Raw genomic sequence first — 26,405 nt, forward strand, 5'->3', positions numbered from 1 at the left:
GTGAATTCTGGATCTCTCTTGTCATGCTGATTGTTAGAATGACGTCACTAGAATATAGCCTTGGAGAGTTCGACGGCCCTTGTTAGTCGGAATTGTAATGTAATTTCGACTATTTGAGTAGTGAAGTTTCCCGATTTCGTAGAATCGTGTTTATGACTCGGCATGTAATATTTCGACCTAAACAGATGTCTTTACCTGTCCCACTTTGTTTACCGCGTAAATTGCTGCAATCCGTAACCGTTATTAATATTTATTCATTCCGTACCTTAAGATTGATAAATAATTAATGATGCAGAAATTATTTTGTGAATATTAATTGTGTATGCAATTAGTTACTTAAAAAACGTTATGCTAAAATATGTTGATGAGAAATAGACCTGCTGAATGATGATTGAGTCATTTTATATTTTAGCATTTGTTATTAAAAAGTATCTCATATGTTTCAAAAGTTGACGAAACATATTTTCTTTGGTTAACATAATGAAAGTATAGAATGGTTTTGATCATAGTAATGTCATGTCTTTGAGTGTAGAATTGTGTATACTTTATTGTTAATTAAAATAATAATTATTTAGATAAATTTAAGTTTATTAAATTAAAATAATTTTTTTATTTAATTATAAATTATTATTAATAAATAATAATTCATATTTTAAATTATTTATTATATTTTATTTATACATCAATTATTTTTGTATAATAAATTTCATAAAATATTTTAAATAAATTAAAAATATACGATTATTTTTCTTTTTTTTTTAATAATAAGTGATTTATCGATTTTCGAAAATTTTTTTATTAATAATACACACAAAACACTTCTTCTAAATGTCAACAGATTTATAATTATTTTATTATCTTATATTTATCTACCTTTATTATTTTATAGCTTCAGAAATTATCTTGTGATTATTCTATCTCTGAGTGTCGGATATTAAATAAATGTATACAAATTGTAGACAATATTTAATTCCACCCATATAATATTCTATCATAATAAGAATGTTCTGAGATCATTCATAATCTCATTACACTATTATTATATGTGGTAAATAGTTTAACAGTAACATTATATAGCTATTTCAATATTATAATATTACATTTTTTACCAGTTTTACAAATTTTCATATATCTTCAGCCTTCAACGGATTTTTAATTGATAACTGTAGTTGGTAATAAGATTAATCTTTTCCATTAAATTACTATATTTATTTTGCTGCACATTATTTTGATGTACGTGTGGTAGAATATTAATACAAAAACATATTGAAATTTTAAAAATGCTCTTACGCTTTGCTCAAATTTTTAATTTTTTTCAATGCATTACTGCGTATGGTCAACATACTATTTAATCTTTTAATCTTAACGACATTGAGAATTTGTATTAAAATTTATTATTTTTCCATTATTATACATTTAATAAAAAAGTCATAAATAAATGTTTTTGTATTTTTAGTATATACATTAATTAAAATATATTAAGAAATTAGTGGTATATATAAATTTGAGAATAAGCTTTATTGTATTTGCAAAGTAATGCAAAGAAATTTTCGTATTATAATACTGAAACAGTTCTTTAAAAGTTCATACGAATAATGCATAATAGCAATTATTTTCAAAATGAATTCAATATCAAACCTTTAATGTAAGTAAGAGCTGAATATAAGTTTATTTACTATTTCAATGTGTTCAAAATATTTTTAAACATAAAAAGAAAGCATTGATTCTATCTTAAATGTTTTTTCTGTTTTTTTTATCGTGAAAATATTTTTCTGAAAATACTATTCTTGTAAGATATTATATGTAATATATCTATTTATATATAAAATATCAGTAACCGTAAGAAAACAAAATCCTAAAGTAAATGTTATAATCTAAATCTGTAAAAGTAATTTTTTAAATAATTTAATAGGAAAATATATTTATCTCTAAAAGTGGTCTCAAAAAAGAACAGAAATTAAACATTCAAGAAAATGCTTCGTAATATAAACATCATTGACCATAATTAACAACATTTTAATTTATTTTTTTAAAGCAAGTTATAGAATAATAAATATAATTTAAACTTATTTCGATTCTTATAATCATTGTGATATTGACATATTTCTTCTTCTTTTTAAATTATTTTTATTGTTATTAATTTTCACCATCACAGTCGTCATCATCTTCATCATCATTATTATTGTTCTTGTCATCATTATCTTCATCTCCGTCGTTATTGTTGTGATAGTCCGACACCGCAATTTTCATTACTATCATTATCATCCTGTTCATTACCACGGTTATTATTATCGGCAACATTTTTGTTATTATCGTCAATCTCATCGTCATTGTTATTGTCAAAATTTCGAAAACAGTTGAAACTGCACATTATTTTTTTCTACATTATATATTCGATAAATTATATATTGAAATAAACATAGTATCATATCGATTACAAAAAAATAAAAATCAAACTATAATTTAATATAAAAATATATACAGGCTTCTATAGGTAATTATTGTTTTTATTTTATTATACAATTTTTGTTTAGTAGTAATTATTAATCTATTGATTAATTATATTTTAATTATATATAATATATAATCTAATTTATTTATATATATATATTATGATGATGATGTTGTTGATGATAATGTTGGTGGTGATGATGATGATGATTTTTATATTTTGATTATTATTAATATTTATATATTATATATAATATATTTTTAAGTATAAGTATTCAAATAAAATGAACATTTATTCATTTTTTAATGCTTTTTGTTTAATATTAAAAATACTAGTAAAATTTTTTATCTTGCGCATATTGTTAAATTTAAAATCTTTTTAAAACTATTAAAGATTCGGAAATGATACGTGCTATTGAAATAAAAGAGAAAATAAAAGACAGTTTCCAAAATAATTCTATTTATCTGGATATGATTTACAATCCAACGTGAAGGATTTAATACGCATACAAGGCATTCGGGATACGGTGCAGTTCAAAATAAAATCAGTATATGGTACAACGAATGTAAGGTAAAATTATTCATTTTACATAAATAAAAATTTTTATCTTATACTACGTATTTCATGATAGTTCCAATAATAGAATATTTTCAAATATTTCATTTTTTATAATATAAGTAATATATATAATAATAAATTATACCAATATTTACACAGAAATTAAAGATTTTCAAATACAATTTTGAAAAATCTATAAAAAATTGATTTTGTACATATTGTGTTATCAATTACGAAATATATGACTTTATCTTTTCAATCAGTATATAAACAAATGTAGATTTTATATATTATAGAACTATGTTAGTTGTAACTAAAGTAAATCAAATTAATTATTATAATATTAAATAATTTGGTAAAATGTTTTTACAATCTATTACGTTACATTTACAATAAAATATTACAATTTTTTCAATTTTAACCACATTAGTAATGTACATATATTCAGTAATGACATCAATTAATTGATTACGTTATTAAGTAGCAAAAGTAGTATAATTTGTAAGTTACAAATGACGTAAATTAAGATTTGAAGATAAAACATTATTTAAAAAGAGAAAATTATTAATAAAATAACATAATTTATATATTATATACATCGTCATTTTCAGTTATATTTCTAACTTTGTCATATCTAGTATATATCTACTAAATTTAGCTTTCAAAAAAACATAGTTTAATAAGATTAATAAATTTAATTTGATGAAAATGCTATTAATTTTAAAAAGAAAAAGTACTTGCCTTGCGTCCTACTATTCATATACGTATATAATTGTGTATAATTATTTTTAAATTTAATAGTTAATAGCGAATATATTAAATAGATTAAATAAATATTTTTATTTATTTTAATAAAGGTAGTTTGATTCACTATACAACACATATCATTTCACTATACATTTTCCGTGAAAAATTTATTTACAAATATGTTGTTTGATATCTCATAATGTTTAAACTTATCCGATAATACTCTTTTTTTAATTTACATTAATTTATTTTCGTTGATTATTTTAATATTTAAGATATTCTAATTCTTTCAATAACTATTTTATTATAAAATATATATATTATTTTACCAGAATACTTTTGTTCTTGTTACTTATACTGCCTAAAGCCATTACTATTGATCCTTTTTTAAGTATATATTTATTAGTATTGAAATTACACGTATAGGAGTTTGTTATTTAAAATTAAACGTACATCTAAATGATAATAACGGTTAAATGGGCTGGTGACTAACCACTTAATGTCATTTGCACATTGCAACATTTCAAATGAATGACAACGATCATTCGTTTTGATTAAAGATTAAAAATAATATAATATTACATTACATATATTAAATTTAATTACGTTTATAACATAAATGCATGAAGTTCTAAGTTTATGTATTTTAGAAATGATTTACATGATGTGTTTTCACTATCGTGAATAAAATCAATTTTCACTATCGTGATTTACAGGATGTTGTTAATTAAAAAAAAGCTTCTGCTAGTCAGATATTTGTATAATTAAATACGATTTACAGTAATTTGTATTCAAACAAATGCTTAATAAGAAAAAGCTTAAACTATAAATATTATAACAATCTTAATATGATGAAAACAACTGTTTTATATTTATACTCTAAATGATTCTTTATTCATATTTAAATTATTATTGAAATAAATTTTTAATAAGATTTTAACAATAATTTAATAATATCCACTATTGATTCGATAAAATAAACAATAATATTTAATTCAATTAAAATAATGATGCACGTAATATTTTTATTACTTGGCAAAGCAATTAAAAGGAAAGAAACATTCTTTTCTTGTTAAGTTTTTTAATTAAGTTAGGACGGTTATAAATAAAAACTCATAATAATATAATTTATATTATATATTATAAAATATACCATTCTAATCAATTCTTGGAATATCAATAAATTATGTACTTTACTACATTCAATTGAAACATAATAATGTCAGTACTATTGCGATTTTTAGTTTTATATAACAAATTACGATTTTTACAAAATATTTCTAGAACTATTTTTATTCCTCTTATATATTTGTATAGAACATATAAATTTATTTGGTGTGATGATTGCTTTTCTGATATATTTAATTCAAATAATGACATTAATATTGTGGAATTGACAAATTTTTATAAAATCGTCATCATATATGTTTAAATATTTATTCTCAATTAATTCATAATTAATAATAAAGGTAATATAATTAGAAATAATATGAATTTATTGGATATTATTTTTAAACTATGTTAGGAAGTAAACAGTACAGAATATTTTCTTTAATTTATCCAGTTTACATATTCAAAGTTTTGCTTAACGCTATTACGTTTTCATAAATCATAAGTGATTGAAAACAAATATTCGTTCATTTTTATCTAAATTATTGAATATATAACCAACATAATATAAAATAACTAGTTTTAATTATTACTGTTATAAATCTATTTAAATCTTAATCATAGTTCTATTATATATATATATATATATATATATATATATATATATATATATATATAATTAATTTAAATTATATATAATATTAAAAATATTATAATATTAAAATTAATATATATAGTCAAATTAATGCAAGGAAATTATCAGCATTATTTAATGTGAATCTGTTACACCAAATTTCTATATATATAATCATACCGTTTGTAAATCATAATGAAGAATTACAAAAGTACATAAATTACAATAATTAAAATAAATGTATAGAATAATGAAAACAAAAATTAGATTTAATAATTTTAATTTCTTATGACGTAAATGATCATGCATATAGAATTAGAGCATTATTTTAACAGTATACGTATATATTTATAAATAATAAATATAATAATATAATAATTATAAACTCACAGAGAATTGCTTACAAAAGGTTTTACAGCATACATTCATTTATAAGCTCGCAAATATAACCTGGAAATTATTAAAGTCAAATTAAAATTAAATTAAAATGACAGGTTTTTATAGTATCTATTTATTATACCAATAGAAAATTTTAACGAAAAATATATTCGAAATTTCAAAAATATGAAGTATTATATTTCAAAAGTTAATAATATAATGATAACGAATTTAGATGCTATACAACATTATATATAAAAAGTGACGGTTGATATGAAACATAGTTTACATAGTTTTCAGTTCATTATGTTTAATTTAATACAGCATTGATTCTTGAAACCAAATATCAATAAAAATTATGAATTAATACTATTTTTTATGTTATTGTATTTTCTATTGCAGTTGAACTACATGTTTAATTTTATCGTTTCATTTTTTAAATGAATTATTTACGTCATGTATCATTTGATATTTCAGTTTTCTTAATAATTTTCTTATATTTATTACGTACTTTTTAATGTACCTTTGATTGATCAGTCATACATAATAATAATAATTTTTAAGTAATTTTATTATTGTAATTCTATTTTTTCTAGAATAATCCATAATTTTTCAGAGAATCGAATATAATCAATTGTCTCCATTAATTTTTTCATAAGAAAATAATTAATTTTTCTTTTTTTATTTAATAATATAATTTTCATTTATAGATATCAGATATTTTTTATTAATATATAGACTTTAATAGTTTCAAGTTTACAAAATGATCATATAAAAGAATTTTTTTTATTAACTATTAAAGTATCTTAAGTATAAAATTCTCAATATGAACACATTCATTATTATTATTATTATTATTAATCATATTATCGGATTTTCAGATGGTATATCTATTTGATATTTCATGGGATACTCTAACAATTTTGATTATTTATTATTAAGGCGAGTTTTTTGTAAGTTTTAAGAAGTACTTTAATTAGTAAATTGATTTTCTATAGAATTTATGTTAATTTATATATAATTGAATTACATCATTTTATTAATATTTTATTTTATTTCATTATGTTAATCCATACTTATTTTAAAAACATAGAATAAATGAATTGGTTAACTCTGAATTAATCAATAGTCTTTTATACCGTATGGCAAAATAGTAATGGTTTTACCAGTTATGTCTTTTACAGCTACATTTATCTATCGTTAGATTTTTAATATTTTAACGATCTCTTGACATTTGGTTAACCTTCTGCATTAATTTTTAATTGATAATTTGGATAAGCTAAGCTTACCCAGAGAATCTGAGTTTGCGTAACTTATTCGGTTTTACTAAAACTTATTTATACAAATTCATACAAGTTCATAAATATTTTGAATAATAATTGTTCAAGTTTCTAATTCGTAATAAATTTCAAAGCATTCTAATAAAAAAACATAAATTCTATTACAAATTGTGTTAATAATAAATTTAAAAAAATTTTTAATCTTTTGAAATACCACGTAGTTAACTAATTATAATTATATAGGTGCATTATCATCAGAATTTGTATCAATAATAAAGATATATTCAACTAATAACTATACATTATAATACTTATAAAAGCGGCATACCTGTGATCTCGTGATTAGTACACACGCTATTTTTACTCTATGTAATATATTTTTGGATTTACGAGATTAAATATATATATAGTTACAGCATCATACCTTCTTTTTGTGTGTAATTTTTAGCAAGGCTAGCACAAGTCTTTCATTTTTTACTCAATTAAATTTATTTGAATTAATGGCATATTTAAGGAATAGTCATTCTTACTTATTCATTCTATTTTTATAGCAAAAATCTATTCTATTCTATAACTAATAATTTGATTTTAGAAATTTGATGAAATTATTTTATTTATAATGTGTACATTTATTCGATGTTTTATTTAGATTGATTTTCATTTTTCATTTTCAACAAACATTTTAATATATTTGAACAAACATAGTTAATATCTATTTACTTTTATAAACCTAGTATTTTGAACTTTTTCTTATCTCAATTTCCATCTATGCAATACTAATCAGATCATAATAGATTTATCTAGATTTATCGAAATTATTCTGGTTATCCTTGTACCCTCGAATTTCTTTATTTAGATATTTGAAGCTTTATTTTTAATTTCATTAAATATCTTGTAAAACTATTAATCTCTTGATATTTTTTAATATTGTTACGTTGATATGTTATATATATGTTATTTTTATTATTGCTTTAATATTCATTTGATGATTTTGCTATTAACATCGTTATATTTTATGTAAATCTTTCATATAAATATTATTGTTAATAAATATATTTGATCAATATGACACATTAAAACTGTAAATGTTAATACTATAATATTTATGAATATATTCTTAGTTCACCATTTACATTAATTAAAAAAAAATTTTGATTCTAAATTATTGTTTACTTAAATCATAGTTTTCATTATTTACAAAATTAACAAGATTTTTTTCTTACAAATTCATAATTGTCATAACATTATAAATGATTAAATATCGAATTATACCAACAATAGTAATAATAATGATAAAAATAAATAATTATAATTTATTATTATCTACATAAAATGTATTTCAATAATTATATATGTTGACGTACTTAAAGAATTCGAAATACAATAATTATTTTTCATTTCAGTATCAATAAAACAGATTGACTGAGACACACTAAATAAATTCACTTACAACTTCAATTTTAAATATAAAATTTGTTTAGGCATCAATGTAATAATTTAATCAATAACAATTATTATCAAACTCAAAAAATGTATTTATTAAATATATTTATAAAATGTAAACAAACATGATTTCAAATAAACATAATAAATAAATGTATATATCGCTTAAGAAATACATTTTATATCAACAACGAATAATAATGAAACTTATGTTAACAAATATTACTTGCTGACAAATTACTTAAATGAACTAGTGCCATTTTTTCATTATACAATATATTTGTGAAACAAAATTTAAAAAGTAGAGATGGTCAAAAATGTATACAGCTAAATAAAAAATAAAAATAATAGAATGTATTAAATAATAACCATGAAAATTAAACTTTTCGGAAAAAAAGGTGCGATGTCATTCCAATATATAATTAAAAAGTGCGGTGGTTTCATTAATATAGTGTCTGTTAAAGTTGATTCGGAGTAGAAAAGCGTATGAAGCTTATGAATACTTATTACCATAAATACTATAAATGAATAAAAAAGAGCAAATATCTTTTATATTTAATTTGAAATGAATTTAAAATAAAATACACACAATTTTGTACGAAATGGCAATAAGCAAAAAAGAGATATTAGCCAAGAATCTGCAATGTGACTGATTCTCATACACAGAACATAATTGGAAATGAGATGAAATAGAAAATAAAGTGAAATTGAGAAAAATAATGATTATACCATAAAAAAAAAATGAAAACCAGAACAGAAAAATAAAAAAATATAGTACTTTATTCATATATTTTTATTATTTCTATTGATTTATATATTTTAAGAGATTTTATTTTCTACATTGTATTTATAACATTTTATAATTTGATTTTAATCAATACATTACAAAAATTGATGTATTAGTTTGTAAGAATTTTTTTATTGTATTTAAAAAGAAAGACCTTAATATAATTCTAGTAACAAAATATTTCTCTTAATTATAAATATTCAAGATTATAAGTAATACATAAGGAAGATTTTAACGATTTTATACTAATTTTTCTGAGATTAAATGATGTAGATACAGCACAAATATTCATAATGCGACGTTTTAAACACAATAATGATGCAAGTAATATTGGTTCATTTCCATTAATTAGGCAACTTCAAACTAAGGTCGAATAAAAGTCACAAGAATGGGTTGAACTGAAATCTAAATGTAATTTCTCTATAAACAATGCAAATAAGCATTTTAATGTGTATTATATGAATGATGGAAAAAAATGTACAGTAAACGATTCATGAACAGTGGACTTCAAATAATGGAATTGTTGGATATTAAATATTGCCGTAATACTTTGATTTCTTGTAATTTTATCAAATATGACATAATGTTGTATTTTACATTATTATATTGAATATACGCTCACGCGTACAATAGGATTTACATATATTACGATTTCAGTTAATATCATTTTGAAGTTCATTTTTATTATTTTGATTTTCTTATTTAGTTAAAAATTTAGTTAATTTGATAGATATCCACACAATTCATAAAAATTATATTACACGAATTCATGAAATCATTTGTTTTATAGTATTAGGTTTAGTGATGTTGAAAGCTAATGAAATAAATTAACACACATTTTACTATAAAAAAATGTATTATTTATTGATAATTTTATAACTATCTCATTTTAATAAAAAAAAAACAGTATTCAAAATGTAAAGATATATATATTTATATATATTAACTAATTTAGTATAGCAAGATTTTTAATTTATATTTTAAAAGATCATACACTTCAATTTTAATTTTTTAAATTTAAAAATTTTTAAAGTATATATTTTTAAGAACTCCCGATGAATTAGATAAAGATATATAGTTATTAGACATTTTAGAAATATTATGATTGAAATTTAATAAATTTATACATATGTGTACGAAACAAATAGAAATGTACTCGAAAAAATCTATTGCTGTTACATCAATAATAACACAACCTGTTTCGGGAATTCACGAACATAATAGCATGGAATATTTTATTAATGAAAAAAGGCCAAAGTAAACTGCCTACCTAAGATAAAAGAATACAAGACTTTAAATTATAATTTTTGTTGCATGATGTTACGATAAAGTGATTAAAATTTTACACTACAATATAATACAATACAATACAATTTGTAAACCAAATATTATAAGAGATAAAAAAAGAAATTTAGTCTCTTTGAAATCTGTTAATTGAATAAATTATTTCAATAATTATACGAAACAAATGAATCAATAACAGCATAAAAAAATCTGATAATCTAATAATGTTAATTGTGATCTAATAATATTAATCAAATGTTTCTAATATTATGGGAATTATTAAGCTTTTAAATGCAAATACTTTTTATCTTCCTTATAAGGTAGATGAAGCACCTCAAAGCAATTTTTCACGAAAAGTAGCTACATTAATACTAATACATTTAATACAATTACATCATTATGAAGTTATAAACTGTAATATCCTTGATTTTAGAAATTATTTGAGATTAGAGCTTCTTAAAGCTTAGTATTTCTTCATTTTAGAACACTATGAAAATGAGAAGTTTCTCAACTATTGAAGTTAACTATTTAAACTTCAAACAAGATTTAAGTCTTGTATTGTTGAAAAAATCAACTGTACACTTATTTAACCAGTATTCCATAATCGAAATAATTAAAAATAATCTAAAGTTAACTATGAAAAAACGTTATTACTTATCATATCGGCGCTTCTAAAATCAGAATAATAAATTATTTGGAGTTTATTCAATTGATTAAATGCATATCTTAAGGAAATATCTTATAAGTGATAATTGACAGCCATTATAGGCATTTAAAAGATATATAGAAAAATTAATGTCTATTTTAATCCGTTTTATTAAGTTCAGTTTGAAATTATAAATAATCATTGATCTTTTAGTAGACGTAGTGCTTATTGTTACTTTGTAAAGTAATAAAACATAACATTAAATCGAATAAACTCATAAATGAAGTACGTGATCTGTATAAATTTATTTTTATTAATTTATTTATATAGTACGTAACTAATATGCACTAAGTATTTTATATACTCATATAATACATTATAGGTATCTACATTTAGAATTTATAATTATATCTATCAATCATTCCATAAATGATAACTAATTTACAGGTAAAGGTTAATTCTGAATAAATACGGCCTCATTGATTAAGTTCTTTAATTAATTGGATAAATTAAGATAATTGATTTTATAATTAGTATTACAGATTGGTACAAAGTATAATTGTAACATCGAATATTTTTGTAATGTTTCGTGTTTCAATCTTAATTTATAATTTGCTTTGATTTGTTATAATAATTTTAGTGTTAACTTTATATCCTAGGAATAATCGGGTATTATTAAAAAAAACTTCTTAAATTGTTTAGTTTGATGCAAAAATATAAAAGTCTTATTACTATTGATAAATCAAAAGTATAAAATAATTAGCTAATCATCTTTACTACCTGCAATTGTTTTATATAAATGGTGAAACACTATAAAATTGTATTATAAAATAAAGTAATATACAATATAAATAAAAAATTAAAAAAAAAAGTATAAAAAGAATAAAAAAAGTACGTAAAACACTGTTTCCGATTATATTAGAAAAATTAAAATTAAGATACTTCATTCTTATTATTTTTCTTTCTATTTAATTGAGTAATTTAATAATCAATTCGGATATATTTATTATATTTTCGTTCATATATACTACAAGCATGTATTGTAAAATAAATAATTATAATTAGGTATTACGCTCTGTTTAAAAATAATATTATAAATACTTTATAAATTCATGTAACAATTTTTCAATGATAAACATTAATTAATATTGCAAAGATTATCATCTAAAGAACAGCATTATCAGTAAATCATTATTGCTTGATATGATGCATTATTGCTTGAATGATTTTTATACATTTTTATTACATATTTTCTTCGTTTAACTTCATAATTATTTACTATGAAAATATAATTGCGAACTATGATTATTTTATATGTTGCAGAAAATCTACACAAATGAATGTCTTTTTAACGAGACATTGGAACAACATAACTATAATACATACAGTTCTGTTCGGTGGTCTTCTGATAAAAAAACATTGTATGTTGGTTTAAATAGATATGGTAATCCTAGAAGAGTTCAAGTTAAGCAACATAAATTAGGTAGATTATCATCTTATGCTCGAGTTCTTACACGAGTAGTATCTGTTGATATAATTAAATCTCTGTACAAAAACTTTTCACTTTATAATAAAAGTTTCCATGACTGTTTATATAAGAATCATAAAATTACTAATTTTAACGAACAAGCGGAAATTTTGTTTGAAAATTATAATAATATCTGTGCATCTCTTACTTATAGAAAACATAATAAAACAATTAGCTGAAAATGGGTCAAATGAAAAAGAATAAAATCATCAAAAAACAATCTGATCAATTAAAAGTAAAAAATAATAATTGTCATAAATTAAATTTTTTTCTTAAATGATATTGTATTTATGCATCTGTACACTTATGCATGTGAAGTTTAGATGATATAATTTTAATTAATGGAGTATGTGATTTCAATAAATTTGTATATATATATATATATATATATAAATGGTGCATTAAATATTTTAATTGCAGATCATAAATAGAACACACTGCAAATATTTTAAGATAAAACAAATTATATCGATATATAAGAAATAAAATAATCTATTCTACAGTTTATTATTTTTCATTTGCTGTAGAAAATAAATTTATAATTTCAATTAAATAAAATTTCTTTTGGCATGCTTATATTTTTTATAGAAAATATTGGGAATAAATTTTTATTTATTTTTTCTCTAAAGAATAAATATTTATAAAAAATAACTTATTTTTTATTATTCTTAAATGAATTAAATGAAAGTTGTTCAGAATCAAGACCTTCGGTTCTCGGAAATTTATAAGCCTTCTAGTTCTTGAATTTGTAAAGATTGATTCCTGGAATTCTCGAACCTCTTACAATATTTATCAAAATTCTCCTACTTTCCAAAGCTTCGCTTTTGCGGAATTCTCGAATCTTTTAAAGCTTGATTCTCGAACGTTCTGCAAGTCCGTCTAGTCTCCGCATTGCGACATCTAAGCATTGGTGCTAGCGAACTTAGCTGTCGTATGGATATTTAAGGAAGCGTGCATTAACTTACTCCTTTACTCCGTTACTCCAAGTCAGTGGCCCCTCCAAGTCAGTTACTCATCCAAGTCAGTCATCTATGCTTCAGTTACATTAGAGCAATAAATTAGTCAATCAATAATGCTAAACAGTGAAGCCATCCTTAGGAATACTCGTTTAATCATCAAGCGTACTACAGCTTGAAGCAGTCATGGGACTGCATTACTAGCACCTATCCGGTTACAAGAAGCATAGCCTCAAGGTATTTCTTTACAATCATTTAGTCGACACACGTCCTTTCAGGAGTGTATGCATATTTGTGCTAATATTTGCAACATTAGCAGAAGCCACTTTTCATTATATATGTTTTCAGTATATTATACTCCATTTTCATTGTATACGCTTTCAAGTTGCACGCCGTTTTCATTGTATATGCTTTCAAGCTTCATGCCAATTTTCACTGTATAAATATTCAGGCTATAACATTAGCAGACGTCACGACATCGTCACTACCAAGGAACAACCACATCACTGCAACAAGACAAAGTTTACTCTCTTCTATGAGAAGTAAATACTGCTTATTACTAATGTAAATGTTAATAAACCATATGATAACGATGTAGTATGTGCATACTACACATTTCTACAACCCTTTTTTACAACCCGCCGGTTACAACAGCGACACTTCTCGTGAAAGGAAAGGAGTCACGCCTTATACTACTGAGAGCACACACACTATCATCAGCACGTAAAATAATTGAAGAAACTTCATCACATAATTCATTCATACTCTCCATTCATACACTTCTATAGCTATTGACTATTATTATATTATTATATTTAATAAAAGAAGAACCAAGATATACTGTGTATAGAATTGAATAATTGCATTTGCCTCCTCCAATGCCCGCAACGCCTCCACCCAAGATCAACGGGAGGTTTTCAGTTTGATCCCAGACAGTATGCAAAAATTAGTAAATAATAAATTTATATGACTTTTGAAATAATATAAAGAATAGTGTTCAAAAAATGATTCCATAAATCTGACTCGTCAGCCAAACGTGCAAAATCAACTTAGAACAAAAAAATCACTAGATGTTGTGTGGGATTGCTGGGCAAGTAAAGGGTTAATGCACCGATTCAATAATTAACACATATCTTTATTAATGCTGTTTATTCCGTTTTGTTCGGAATTGATGAAGTCCCATGAATTTCAAACAAAAGAAAGGTCACACGCGCTGTCCGGCGTACAGCATATGCGCCTAGACTGGTACGCACGTGCGGACCGGGACGCGCACTCGAGCGAAAGTTTACAAACAAAACTCGGCAAGTCCGAGCAAGTTTACGACCCGGAATATAATATACTATAAGATTACATAAAGGTATTACGCCCTACTTTTCTTTCGTCGAATTCTCGAAGGTTCTAGATTTTTCCTTAGACGCCTCGTGTAAGAATTAGTGCAAGAACGACGATGCCTTGTTACCAGCTAAGTGAGCCGCCGCGGGCTATATAAGGGACGCACGCGGCGCGCCTCGACCTCTTGCTGAAGATACCTCTCGCTGAAAACCTCTTTTGCTGAAAGCTTCTTGCTTGCTGACCGGCTCCTTTACCGAACCACCCTCAATCAACTGCGCTTGTGGCTAACACCTTGCCGTGACCCGACAGCAGTGACACCGACCATAGTGGACCGATCTAACCATTTACCAGTAGAAGTCATGACACACGGGTCTCGATCTGCCCTCAGCAGGACCGCCATAGAACGGTCGGTATTTTCAGCAGAGCCGCCACGGAACGATCAAGCCTTCGGTTCGTGCGCGTATTCAAAAGGCTTATTGTAATATCACTTCGCGTTCACTCAAGTGTAATTGCCGCTCAGTGTTTTAGTATACTGTGAAGACGACACGTGGCCATATATTAGGCAGCATAGTTAAGAATACACGCGTGCATAAGAATAAGAAATCGATAGATTAAATAGTGATTACAGTGAAGCCAATGGAATAGTAATCAAAGGGAAAATTAATTAAACAGCAATCAACAGAGCTTGTCAACACTTTACAAGGTACCTATTTTTATATTAATAAATATACTAGTCACATCTAGCACAAGTAACCTGGGGAATTTCGCATCCCCTGACGCAGTCGACAGGTGATTAGCACGTGGTCGTGCATGCCTCAAATAGTCACTTGGTGAAGAGCACGTGGTCGTGCATTCTCTGAAATAATCACCAAGTGATGAGCACGTGGTCGTGCATGTCCTGAAATAGTCACCAGGTGATGAGCGCATGGTAGTGCATTCTTTGAAATAGTCACCAAGTGACAAGCATGTGGTCGTGCATTCATTAAATAGTCAACTCAATGACGCAACAAGTCAAGGCCAGACTTCAGTATATCGACTGATCAACAATACGGACATTTTCAAGAAATCCTTAAGATTTCTAAGGTTTATAATAAATGATACTTGTGTATGACTAGCTCTTCCACCGTTCCCATAAATAAATAAAGATACAATTGATTACTTAATCTATTCCATTAAATATCTTACACCATATCAAGTATAGTTATTCATACATCAAGCGTACTTGATTCAAACACCATATTCTCATGCTACCTCACAAGCATGATTGACTGACGACATCATCTGATATTTACAACATCAGCATTACCTCAACTTCAAATACTCAGTCAATCCATAGAATCTTCAATAATCAAGAATACAAAAACACCCTCATTACTTCAATAGAATTATCTCTCTCTACACAACAGTGCAATATTATTATAATCATTTACAAATAATAAACATTGTTTTTACTAAATACATGAAATTTTCAGCCTTGTCAATTATTATTTCCTTTGAAGTTATCCTGCCGAGAGACTAATCCATTGAACTATTGAATTGGTAGTTCGAGCCATAAATTAAACCTTTAAAATCGACACATTTATTTCACTTTATTTCCAAGTTGGAATCATTAACCATGGTGAAATTACAAATGATCTTTATATTTCTTAATAATCTTGTCGCGTTGAGATATATCTCTTTATTGGAGAACTAGAGAATAATAGAATTTCTTATTCTCTAGTCTTAAATACAATTTTCACGATGTTACTTGCCAGATGTTTTATTGCATTAAAAAAGAGTCTCGCATCAATGAGTTCAGAGTATCTGAATCAAGATAAAATTTTTTGTAACATCAACATTATTGTTGATATGTAATACAACATTTTGTAATATCAACAATATTCTACATTTATTATTTTTCAACTATTATTTTTCAGTATTAATTATGTTGTATTATCATAACCTATTTTTAATACACATAAATCTAATTAGTAATTGTAATAAATTATAGAGAGATTAAAAAATAAATGTCAAACAATGATAAAAGACGTATCTATTTAAAAAAGTTTCTTTCGTGTTTGTTGCATCTAACTTTAGAAAATACTGTTCTATCTAAACTGAAATGATATTATTTATTTTTTATTATACTTATATCATACTTATTGTTTATATGTTAAATTTAGCCCTACAATACATTGGATATTAATGTAAATAATAGCTGGATAATTTAGATAATTTAAAAATATATTTAAAATAGTATGAGAGTATCATATGAATGAATGTTGAGATATATAATCTATCAGTGCAGTAATAAACTAAAAAAGTTTTACCCTAAAAAGTGCACAGATCGAATGAAAATGTAGGCGCATAAATTAAGACTATACAGTAATAACAAAAATTTGAAAAATAAATAAAAAATAAGCCAAAAACATTTAATACAATTTTATGTTCTGTACTAATAATGCTAGTGTCTATTTGTTCTATAGCTTTATAATAATTTGCCGTTCACCCTAGCGGAAGCTTGGGAAGGACTAAAGTCGAAGGGCTGTAGAGATATACAGTGTGTGCATACTTTGTTAGATATGGTTTATTATGGTTTATTGACAATTACATTATTTAAGTGTTGGATTTATGTGAGAGAAGAGTCTATACTATTATTACGGATTGAAACAGTTGAAAGCGGACTACAAAAGTGGGAGTGGTATGAGCGCGTGAACAGTTGTGTATTAACACTAGCCAACGAACTCGAATAATGTTTCTACACCGAAAACTCGAATATACGACTATAATTCCGAAGTATTATAACAATGAAACTTCCAAAACTATGCCTTATTGACGTCAAGACAAATACTGGTATAGCAACAGACACTGGATCGCTACCGGCGCCTAAAAATTATCACAAGAATATTTAAGGGCTGCCCTTGCCACGCTCCAGTCAGTCCTGGTCTCAGTTTAGCATAATAACGATTACGCAGTAATACAACTAGCTCACTATTTAGTCTTCAAGCTTCATTCTACAGTCATCACTCACTGTAGATATACACATACGTAGTACTCAAACAGTAAGCAATCTAACAGTACAATAGCGAAGCCACATTATCAGAATCTGTTAATCAAGCTTAAACGAATAACGGGCTAGTGCTAACATAATCGAGAGTGAAATTAGCGAATAATAGTACATATATTAACGGATCACACCTACACTAAGATAGCAGCAAAACGGTCCCCTTTAGTAAGCTTCGGCACGATAGCAGCAGCGACCCGGTCTCACTTAGACGGCTTCGGTACGACATACTACTATAGCGGCACTTCTCGGAAGGGAAGGAGTCACTCCTCACATCACGGAGAGTATACACACTCTTCTCAGCACGTAAAACTATTGAAGAAACTTCCCCAAATTATTCACTCACACCTTCATTCACTTTATGATCATTATCTATTTGTTATATTATTATATTTAATAAAGGAAAGAAAAGAAAGACTGTATGTAGTATTGAATAATTACATTGCCCCTTCCACTTGCCAGCAACACCTCCACCCAACATCAAAGGGAGGTTTTTAGTCTGATCCCAGACAACTATGTTCACTCACAGCGATGCAGTTGAATTGAATTGATCTTGTGATGAGCAATTCACCATCACGAGAAGCTCCGTAATGATGGTAATGATGCTGTTACTGAACTTGTAAGGATTAACAATGAACTTTGCTACACTCTGTGATAAGGAGTATGTCGTTACTATTTTTCTTAAAGTTTTAATATTTTTCCAGAAAGAGAATAAATGGTGCAACTATGTTGTTATTGTCGATTAATACGCACAGGAGAATGATGTGTCTTCCTTCTATGGCGTCCCCAATAAGAGAGCTTGTTCTTTCCATGGCGACTCTGCTAAGACAGAGTGTGTTTCTTCCATGGCGGCCGTGCTAAGACAGAGCGAGTTTCTTCCATGGCGGCCTTCCTAAGACAGAGCACTTTCTCGAAGCGTGCTAGCTCTAAATATTCACGCGACAGCTTAGTTAGTGCTAATAACAATGGATGCGATTTAGGTGCTAGAAAGATGTCTAACGTCACTTTGATTCGGATATAACGACTTTTTGTGTGTTGTCTAATTACAGTTAGGGTTTTCTCAGATATTCTAACGTTTGGGAAATTACGGAAATCTAAACACTCGAGAGATTATCAGAATCTCGAACACTATTCTTACGTTTCCAAAACACTATACTAATTTCTAATAAAAAAAATAATAAAAACTACAGGTGATTGACAAGGTTTATCTCGAAAATAATGATATACTTTCCTATTTTTTATAAATTATTTCCTTTTGCTCATTGCAGTTTCAATAAATTTATATATTCAAAAATTGTCTTACATATAGCAGATAACAAATAAAATATAATGAAATTTGTACATACAAACAAATACAAAATATATAAGCAAAATATGAAAATGTAACAATACTGATAAAGCACCAAGATAAATTATTAATTTTAAAAGAAAACAAATGTAAGAAAATTATAAATATGAAAAAAATTAAAGTATAATATAAAGTAAACATATTTATAGAAGTATTATTAACAAATTTTAATCATTATACAAGTATATAATTTAAATGTACTTCAAAAGACCAATATTGCTAATTGATATAATTATTTATTGATAGAATTTTATATAATTAATTATTATTGATTGATGTTTTAAATTTGTATTTATAATTTATAGCAATACTAAGTATATTTTATGATACCATTTTACATACACATAAATATTTTTGAATGTATAAAATATTAACCAATTATAGAAATTATATAATTTATTTGAAAAAATTTTCTAATAAAATATATTCAGTTTTAAAACCAATATGTCATTTTAATAGATCCATCTGAATTCTTTTGAGTTTCCATTGTACTTGTTTGTCGAACTAATCGATGAATATTCTTATTTTTTATACTATCTTGTATGAACCATTCTGGATTACTATGAAGATTCAAATTTTCTATATTAGCCGTATATTTAGTAATTTTTGTATGAGAACTAAAATAAAACACAATTGTTATGTGAATATAAGTAATATATTGTAAATAATAATTGGAATTTTTTTTGGTTTGCAGTTTTTACAAAAGCTACGCTTTTTACAATAAAATTAATATATGTCAAGTTTGATATGTAAAATTTATGAAACTGTATTTTATATTATTTTTAAGTTCCATATCTAATTATGGATCAGATATATGATTATCATCAAGACAATTAAAGTCTATTTGTTTAATTATAGTATATCATTGTTTGTACATAAAAATGCATATAAAGTATCAGCTATTATTGATTTTATATAAATAGAGACAATAATTTTTAGATTTAATACAAACGAAATATGATGATTTTATCATGTAATACGGCAGACATTTTTTTTTTTTAAATATATTGCAAAAATAATTTTGTCTAATTTATCTAAAACTAGTGGTACTAATTTTTTTTTAATGTATCTTTGACAATCTAAAAACAATGCATGATTTTTCTTCACATTTAAAAAAAAAATGACAAAATTTAACAAAACATCAAGCATACTACGTAATTATATAAAATAGAGTTAATTTTTTAAGATAAAGATTATGAATATCCATTGATCCTTTTATGAAATTATATTTTTAATTTAATGAAATTTTATTTTTAAAACAACTAAATAAGATTTTTTTTAAAACTTTATTTTTTAATTATAATATAAATGATCAGTACTTGTCTGGGATCAGACTGAAAATCTCCCTTTGATGGTGGGTGGAGATGTTGCGGGCAAGTGAAGGAGGCAAATGCAATTATTCAATTCCAGACACGGTGTGTCTTGTCTTTCCTTTATTAAATATATTAATATAACAATTAGTTAATCGTCATAAAAGCGTATGAATGAAGAGTGTGAGTGAATTATTTTATGAAGTTTCTTCAATTGTGTTACATGCTGATGAGAGTGTGTGTACTCTTAGTAATGTGAGGTGTGACTCCTTCCCTTCAGAGAAGTGTTGCTGTAGTTGCCGGCGCGTGCCAAGGGAGATTGGAAGGAGCGTGGAAGGGATCAGCAATGAATTTTATATATTCCTTCAAGGGGATGATTGCTTGGTTTGAGGTCTATTCTAACGTTGTAAAGGTTACCAGAGAGACCCTATCATACACATAAAGGGATTATGTTATTATTGAATGATCTGTGCTAACGTTGCAAGGATTAGCAGGGAGAGTCGACCATACTCATAAAGGGAAGTATGGGATTTGTGGGTGGTAGTAACCCTTAATAGAGACTACTGGTATACTCTCGTGTGAAGGAGTGGTCCGATATCATGCTTCTTGAAGTCGATTATTTCCTTAAACTGCAGCACCCTTGACTGGTTGATAATCGTTGCGTACTAGAGAATTGAACATGTGTTCTTTGTAATGGCTGCACTGAGGGTGCGTGATCGTGTGACGAGCTCTCGCCTGTAGACTGCGGCTTAATAGCGTGACATGAAGCATAGATGACTGACCAGGACGAATAACTGACTTGAAGAAACAACTGACTTGGAGGAGTCACTGACTTGGAGTAGTAACTGACAACGTGTCTTAATGCACGCTGCTTAAATATCCACAAGGCAGCTAAGTGATCTGGCAACAATGCTAAGATGTTGCTATGCGGAGACTAGGAAGACTTGTACAACGTTCGAGAATCTAAGCTTTCGATTATTTGAGAATTCAGCGAAAGCAAAGCCTTGGAAAATTCAAAAATTCAATCAACTTTGCTTTATGAAGGATATGCATCCTTGTAGAACGTTCGAGAATGTAAGCTTTCAGCTATTCGAGAATTCTGCTTGTGAAATGTTTACAAACATTGAAGATCTAAAAGGCTTTGAAAATTTCCGAGAACGGAATACCTCGGAAAATGCTCCAATTCCGAACTACCATACAATTCAGTATAACGATAACTTTCTACCTCACGATGTAATATATATCTCTACAGTTTTTAATATTTATTTATAAATTGAATCTGAAATTAATCATTAAGGCAAAAAATTTATGTAATATACTGTCTAGGATCAGACTGAAAACCTTCCGTTGATGGTGGGTGGAGGTGTTGCGAGCAAGTGGAGGAGGCAAATGCAATTATTCAATTCCACACACATTATATATTTTCTTTCCTTTATAAAATACAATAATATAATAATTAGTTAATGGTCATAAAAGCGTATGAATGAAGAGTGTGAGTGAATTATTTTATGAAGTTTCTTCAATTGTGTTACATGCTGATGAGAGTGTGTGTACTCTTAGTAATGTGAGGTGTGACTCCTTCCCTTCAGAGAAGTGTTGCTGTAGTTGCCGGCGCGTGCCAAGGGAGCGAATGAGATGATGCTGTCTTTGCCGCTGATGTGATTGCAGTATGCGTGAAAACCGCCGCTGTTGTAACCGATGCTTACTAAAGCAAGACCTGAGTTGCTACTGCTTTAGCCGTCGATGTGATCCGTTAATGTATGCAGTAGTATAGTTTCGATATTTTACTCTCAGTTATGTTTGCGCTAGTGCTTCTTAAATATAGGTTTACGTTTAAGTTTAACGTATTTAATGTTGTGGTGTCACTATTAGGTTGTTGAACTGCTTGATGCTTACGTACTTGTATAGCTACAGTGAGTGATGACTGTAGTATGAATGCTTAATGATCTAATAATGAGCCCGCCGTGGTGACCGCGTAATTATTATTGGCACAGTGGAGCTGCGTGTCAAACGCTGCTCTTAAATATTGTCGTAAGAGCTTACGACGCCTGTAGCGCACCGGTGTCTGTTGCTATGACGACCTTTGTCATGACATCAATAGGATATAGCCTTGGAAGGTTCATCGACATTGCTAGTCGGAATTATAATCGTATATTCGAGTTTTCAACGTAGTTGCAATTTCCCTAATTCTCTGGCTTCTTTTTATAAACGTAAATATTTGGGAACTTATACCTCTCCCACTTTTGTATTCCGCTTTCAACTGTTTCAATACGTAATAATAATAGTCTATTGAATTCTATCTAAATATGATACAAGCAATAAATAGAAATTTATAAAACTAATTACGTTTAAAGAAATCAAAGTTTAGCAACATCGTGGATAATAGTTAACAGACGAAGCTACAATATTCATCTAAAAATATGCTATCATGGATTTGTTTTAATAACAAAGAATATCAGTATATATTCATATTTTAGAATATATTTACGTACTAATACAAATGTATATCAAGAATTAAAGCTAATATCATATTGGTGTATTTATACAAGCAAAATAAATCTATGAATATAGCCAAAAACAAGAGATATTATATTCAATAAGCCTTTATTATCCACATTGATGTTCAAGATTATGATCTTTATTAACTTAATGTATAAAAAACTAGCGAGGTATCAAGAGAATGACACATACCGCTATTAAATATCTTAGATATTAAAAATAGTTGCTCAGTATATGAAAAAAGATAATATAACGTCCCTGATATAAATAAGAATGATTGATTCTATTATATGAGAAATATTGATTTTGAAAAACTTATCTGAAGATTCTATAATGTTCTTTCATTTACGGTTGTATTAATAACGGCTATACTCTATTTTTTTTACTGTATAAAAGAAAATAAACGTACTAACATTCGAAGTGTTGTAATTCAAGTACAATGCATTTTATGTTCAACACAATGTATGTTACTCTCATAGAAAGATTTATATTATTATAATCTCGTATAAGATTGAATTATAGTCAGTTATATTCATTCAGATAAATAAATGAAATAGAAAAAGTTTAAAATTCTAATAACAATTTTCATAAAAGTTTTTTATTTTAGTACAATGGAAATGAAAAATAGAGTCGATTGAAATTGTTTTTCTACAAAAACAACAAAAGAGAGTTAAAATCATTACTCAATTTTTGTTGAAAGTCTGCCATTTGAATAATAGTTATGTAGGTATAAATATTTAGGAATGCATGGTATAAATGAGGTATAATGAAGAATGTAGTGCAAACTGTTTGTATATATATATGTACGTTCTAGATTGTGAGACCCTTTTTCAATGCAATTTAACATTTGGCAAAAGAACATCGTAGATTTGTCTTTTAGATTTCAAAACTTTCTTGCTCACAACCATCTAGCAATAGTGTCATAAAATATCTGGAAAAACAAGACAATAAACACGGGAAAAACCCACTCATTAGGCATCTGTATGAATTCGTTCCGCTCGGTAACTACTTCAAGCAGTATGTACAAACTGATCCCTATCCCCTTTCCGCTGTCGACAAGTTGTCTTGCTGTTGCCAGATGTGTCAGCCGCAACGAGAGCTCTTCTTGCCGTGAAGATCAAGAGACAACTACGCTCTTAATTAATTATGAAGCCACAATAGGCGCTACCCTCGCTCTGTAAGGGAGGAGTCTCTGATTGGACGAAGAATAAGGGAAGGGGTTCAAGTGAAATTCATGGTCAGCGAATGTATGTAAGGGGCGCATTTTTCAATATTCATCACACTCGATACAGTACTTATTCAAATAAGAAGTGGAAGTTCCCTATTAACGTAGTTCAAGACAACTATCGTTACAAGTCCTATTGGCAGGAGACGTATTCCCTTATCGAAGTCCGAAGACAAGTGTCCAGTGACAGCCCTCTTGAAGAAGGAACAAGGATGTTCCGATACTAAGTATACCTGTTGTCTTCGTAAGTAGTATCATTACTACAATACTTACCAAACTCTGAGATTCAGAGATTACGTCATCGACAAGCAACTAAGGATGAAGAGGCTCTTCCCAGAGTAACAGTGCGGAATAAATTCCAAACGCGTCGCCAAGTTCGCGCCAGCTGATACGCGTCTTGTGGGTAAACCCTCGCCTTAGTTCAAAGTCTGACGCTTATGAATATACGCAGAGCACCATTCACCGCTCATAACAGCCGCAACACGTAGCAGTATCCTTCACGAGGTAACAGCCCTTCAAACCTTTAGTTCCATCTGAATTTATTGCAGTGCGCAAATATCAGGACAAGGTACGCTTGCTACGATACGAGTATATCTCAAGTAACAACAACTACATATGTCGCTCTCCATAATAACTATAACCTCAATTACGCACGTGCTCATCCAAAACAACGCGAGTTTCGACAAATCAAACTTCACGCCATTCTACGCTTATATGTTGAATTCAATTTTACGAATTTTCTCATATTCATAAAAGTTCACATCCACAAAATATTTACTATTAAGTAAATTCGTTTTATAAACTAAGTTCAAAAAATTAATAGTTAACTATAGTCTTATTCTACCATTTGTATTATTATTAATTATTTTATATGTTAAATTTATAACTTAAATTATAAGTTAAAATGTCTTGTAAATTAATATAAATTTATATAAATTTTTACTCGAATTTAAAATTTCTGCGAGTTCAAACTGTTCGAAATTGAAGCCAGTTTCAAGACCGCCGATTGTCGGCATCACCGGCCTTTTAGATCTCAGATTTCTGTAAACACTAGGACGGGAATTTTTTGTATACTTGTTATGTTTTAGTTTCAAATGGCCCATAATGTTTATATGGTCTTCGGGTAATAACATCGCCCGGAAGTTTCTATCGGTATTATGCCCTACTTTTTCTTTCGTCGAATTTTCGAAACATCTAGATTTTTTTTCTACGCCTCGTGTGAGATTCCAGTTCAACAACAACGATGCTTTCATGCCAGCTAAGTGAGCCGCCGCGTGGATATATAAGGCAAGCACGCAGCACGCCTCGCTTTCTTGCTGACCGGCTCTCTTGCCGATCCACCTCGCTGAAATGCGTTTGTGGCTGACATCTTGCCGTGACCCGACCGCAGAGAACCGACCATAGTGAACCAATCTAACCATCTACCAGTAGAAGTCAAGGCACACGGGTCTCGATCTACCCTCTGCAGGACCGTATTTTCAGTAGAGCCGCCACTGAATGATCAAGCCTTCGGTTCGTGCGCATATTCAAAAGGCTTATAGGTTCATTGTAATTCTACCTTGCGTCCACTTAAATGTTACTACCACTCAGTGTTTTAGTATATACTGTGACGACGACACAAGACCGCATATTCGGCAGCCAACTTAAAAATACACGTGCATGATTAAAAAGAATCATCAAGATCAGGTAGTGATTTACAGTGAAGCCAATTGGACTCGTAATCAAATGGGGCACACCAGCCACGCAGTAAATCAACATACCTTGTCGGCAGTTTACAAAGTACATCTCCTTATGTTATTAAATAAGCTAGTCATACACGCACAAAATTACGTATCAGAAAAGTGC

At 27.2% G+C, this 26,405-nt stretch overlaps 1 protein-coding gene across 1 annotated transcript in view; it reads left to right on the plus strand.

Annotated features, from left to right (window-relative positions):
* The window catches only part of LOC105360865 (fibroblast growth factor 16), a 41,504-nt gene extending 16,602 nt beyond the window's left edge, over positions 1-24,902 (plus strand). The window contains exons 4-5 of the mRNA XM_011497864.1: positions 24,669-24,787; positions 24,851-24,902. Coding sequence (XP_011496166.1) covers positions 24,669-24,787; positions 24,851-24,902 — 171 coding nt within the window. The remainder of the gene's footprint in view (positions 1-24,668; positions 24,788-24,850) is intronic.
* The last annotated feature ends 1,503 nt before the right edge of the window (positions 24,903-26,405 follow it).

Source organism: Ceratosolen solmsi, unplaced genomic scaffold (genome assembly GCF_000503995.2).
Source record: "Ceratosolen solmsi marchali unplaced genomic scaffold, CerSol_1.0 scaffold47, whole genome shotgun sequence".
NCBI classification, from domain to species: domain Eukaryota; kingdom Metazoa; phylum Arthropoda; class Insecta; order Hymenoptera; family Agaonidae; genus Ceratosolen; species Ceratosolen solmsi.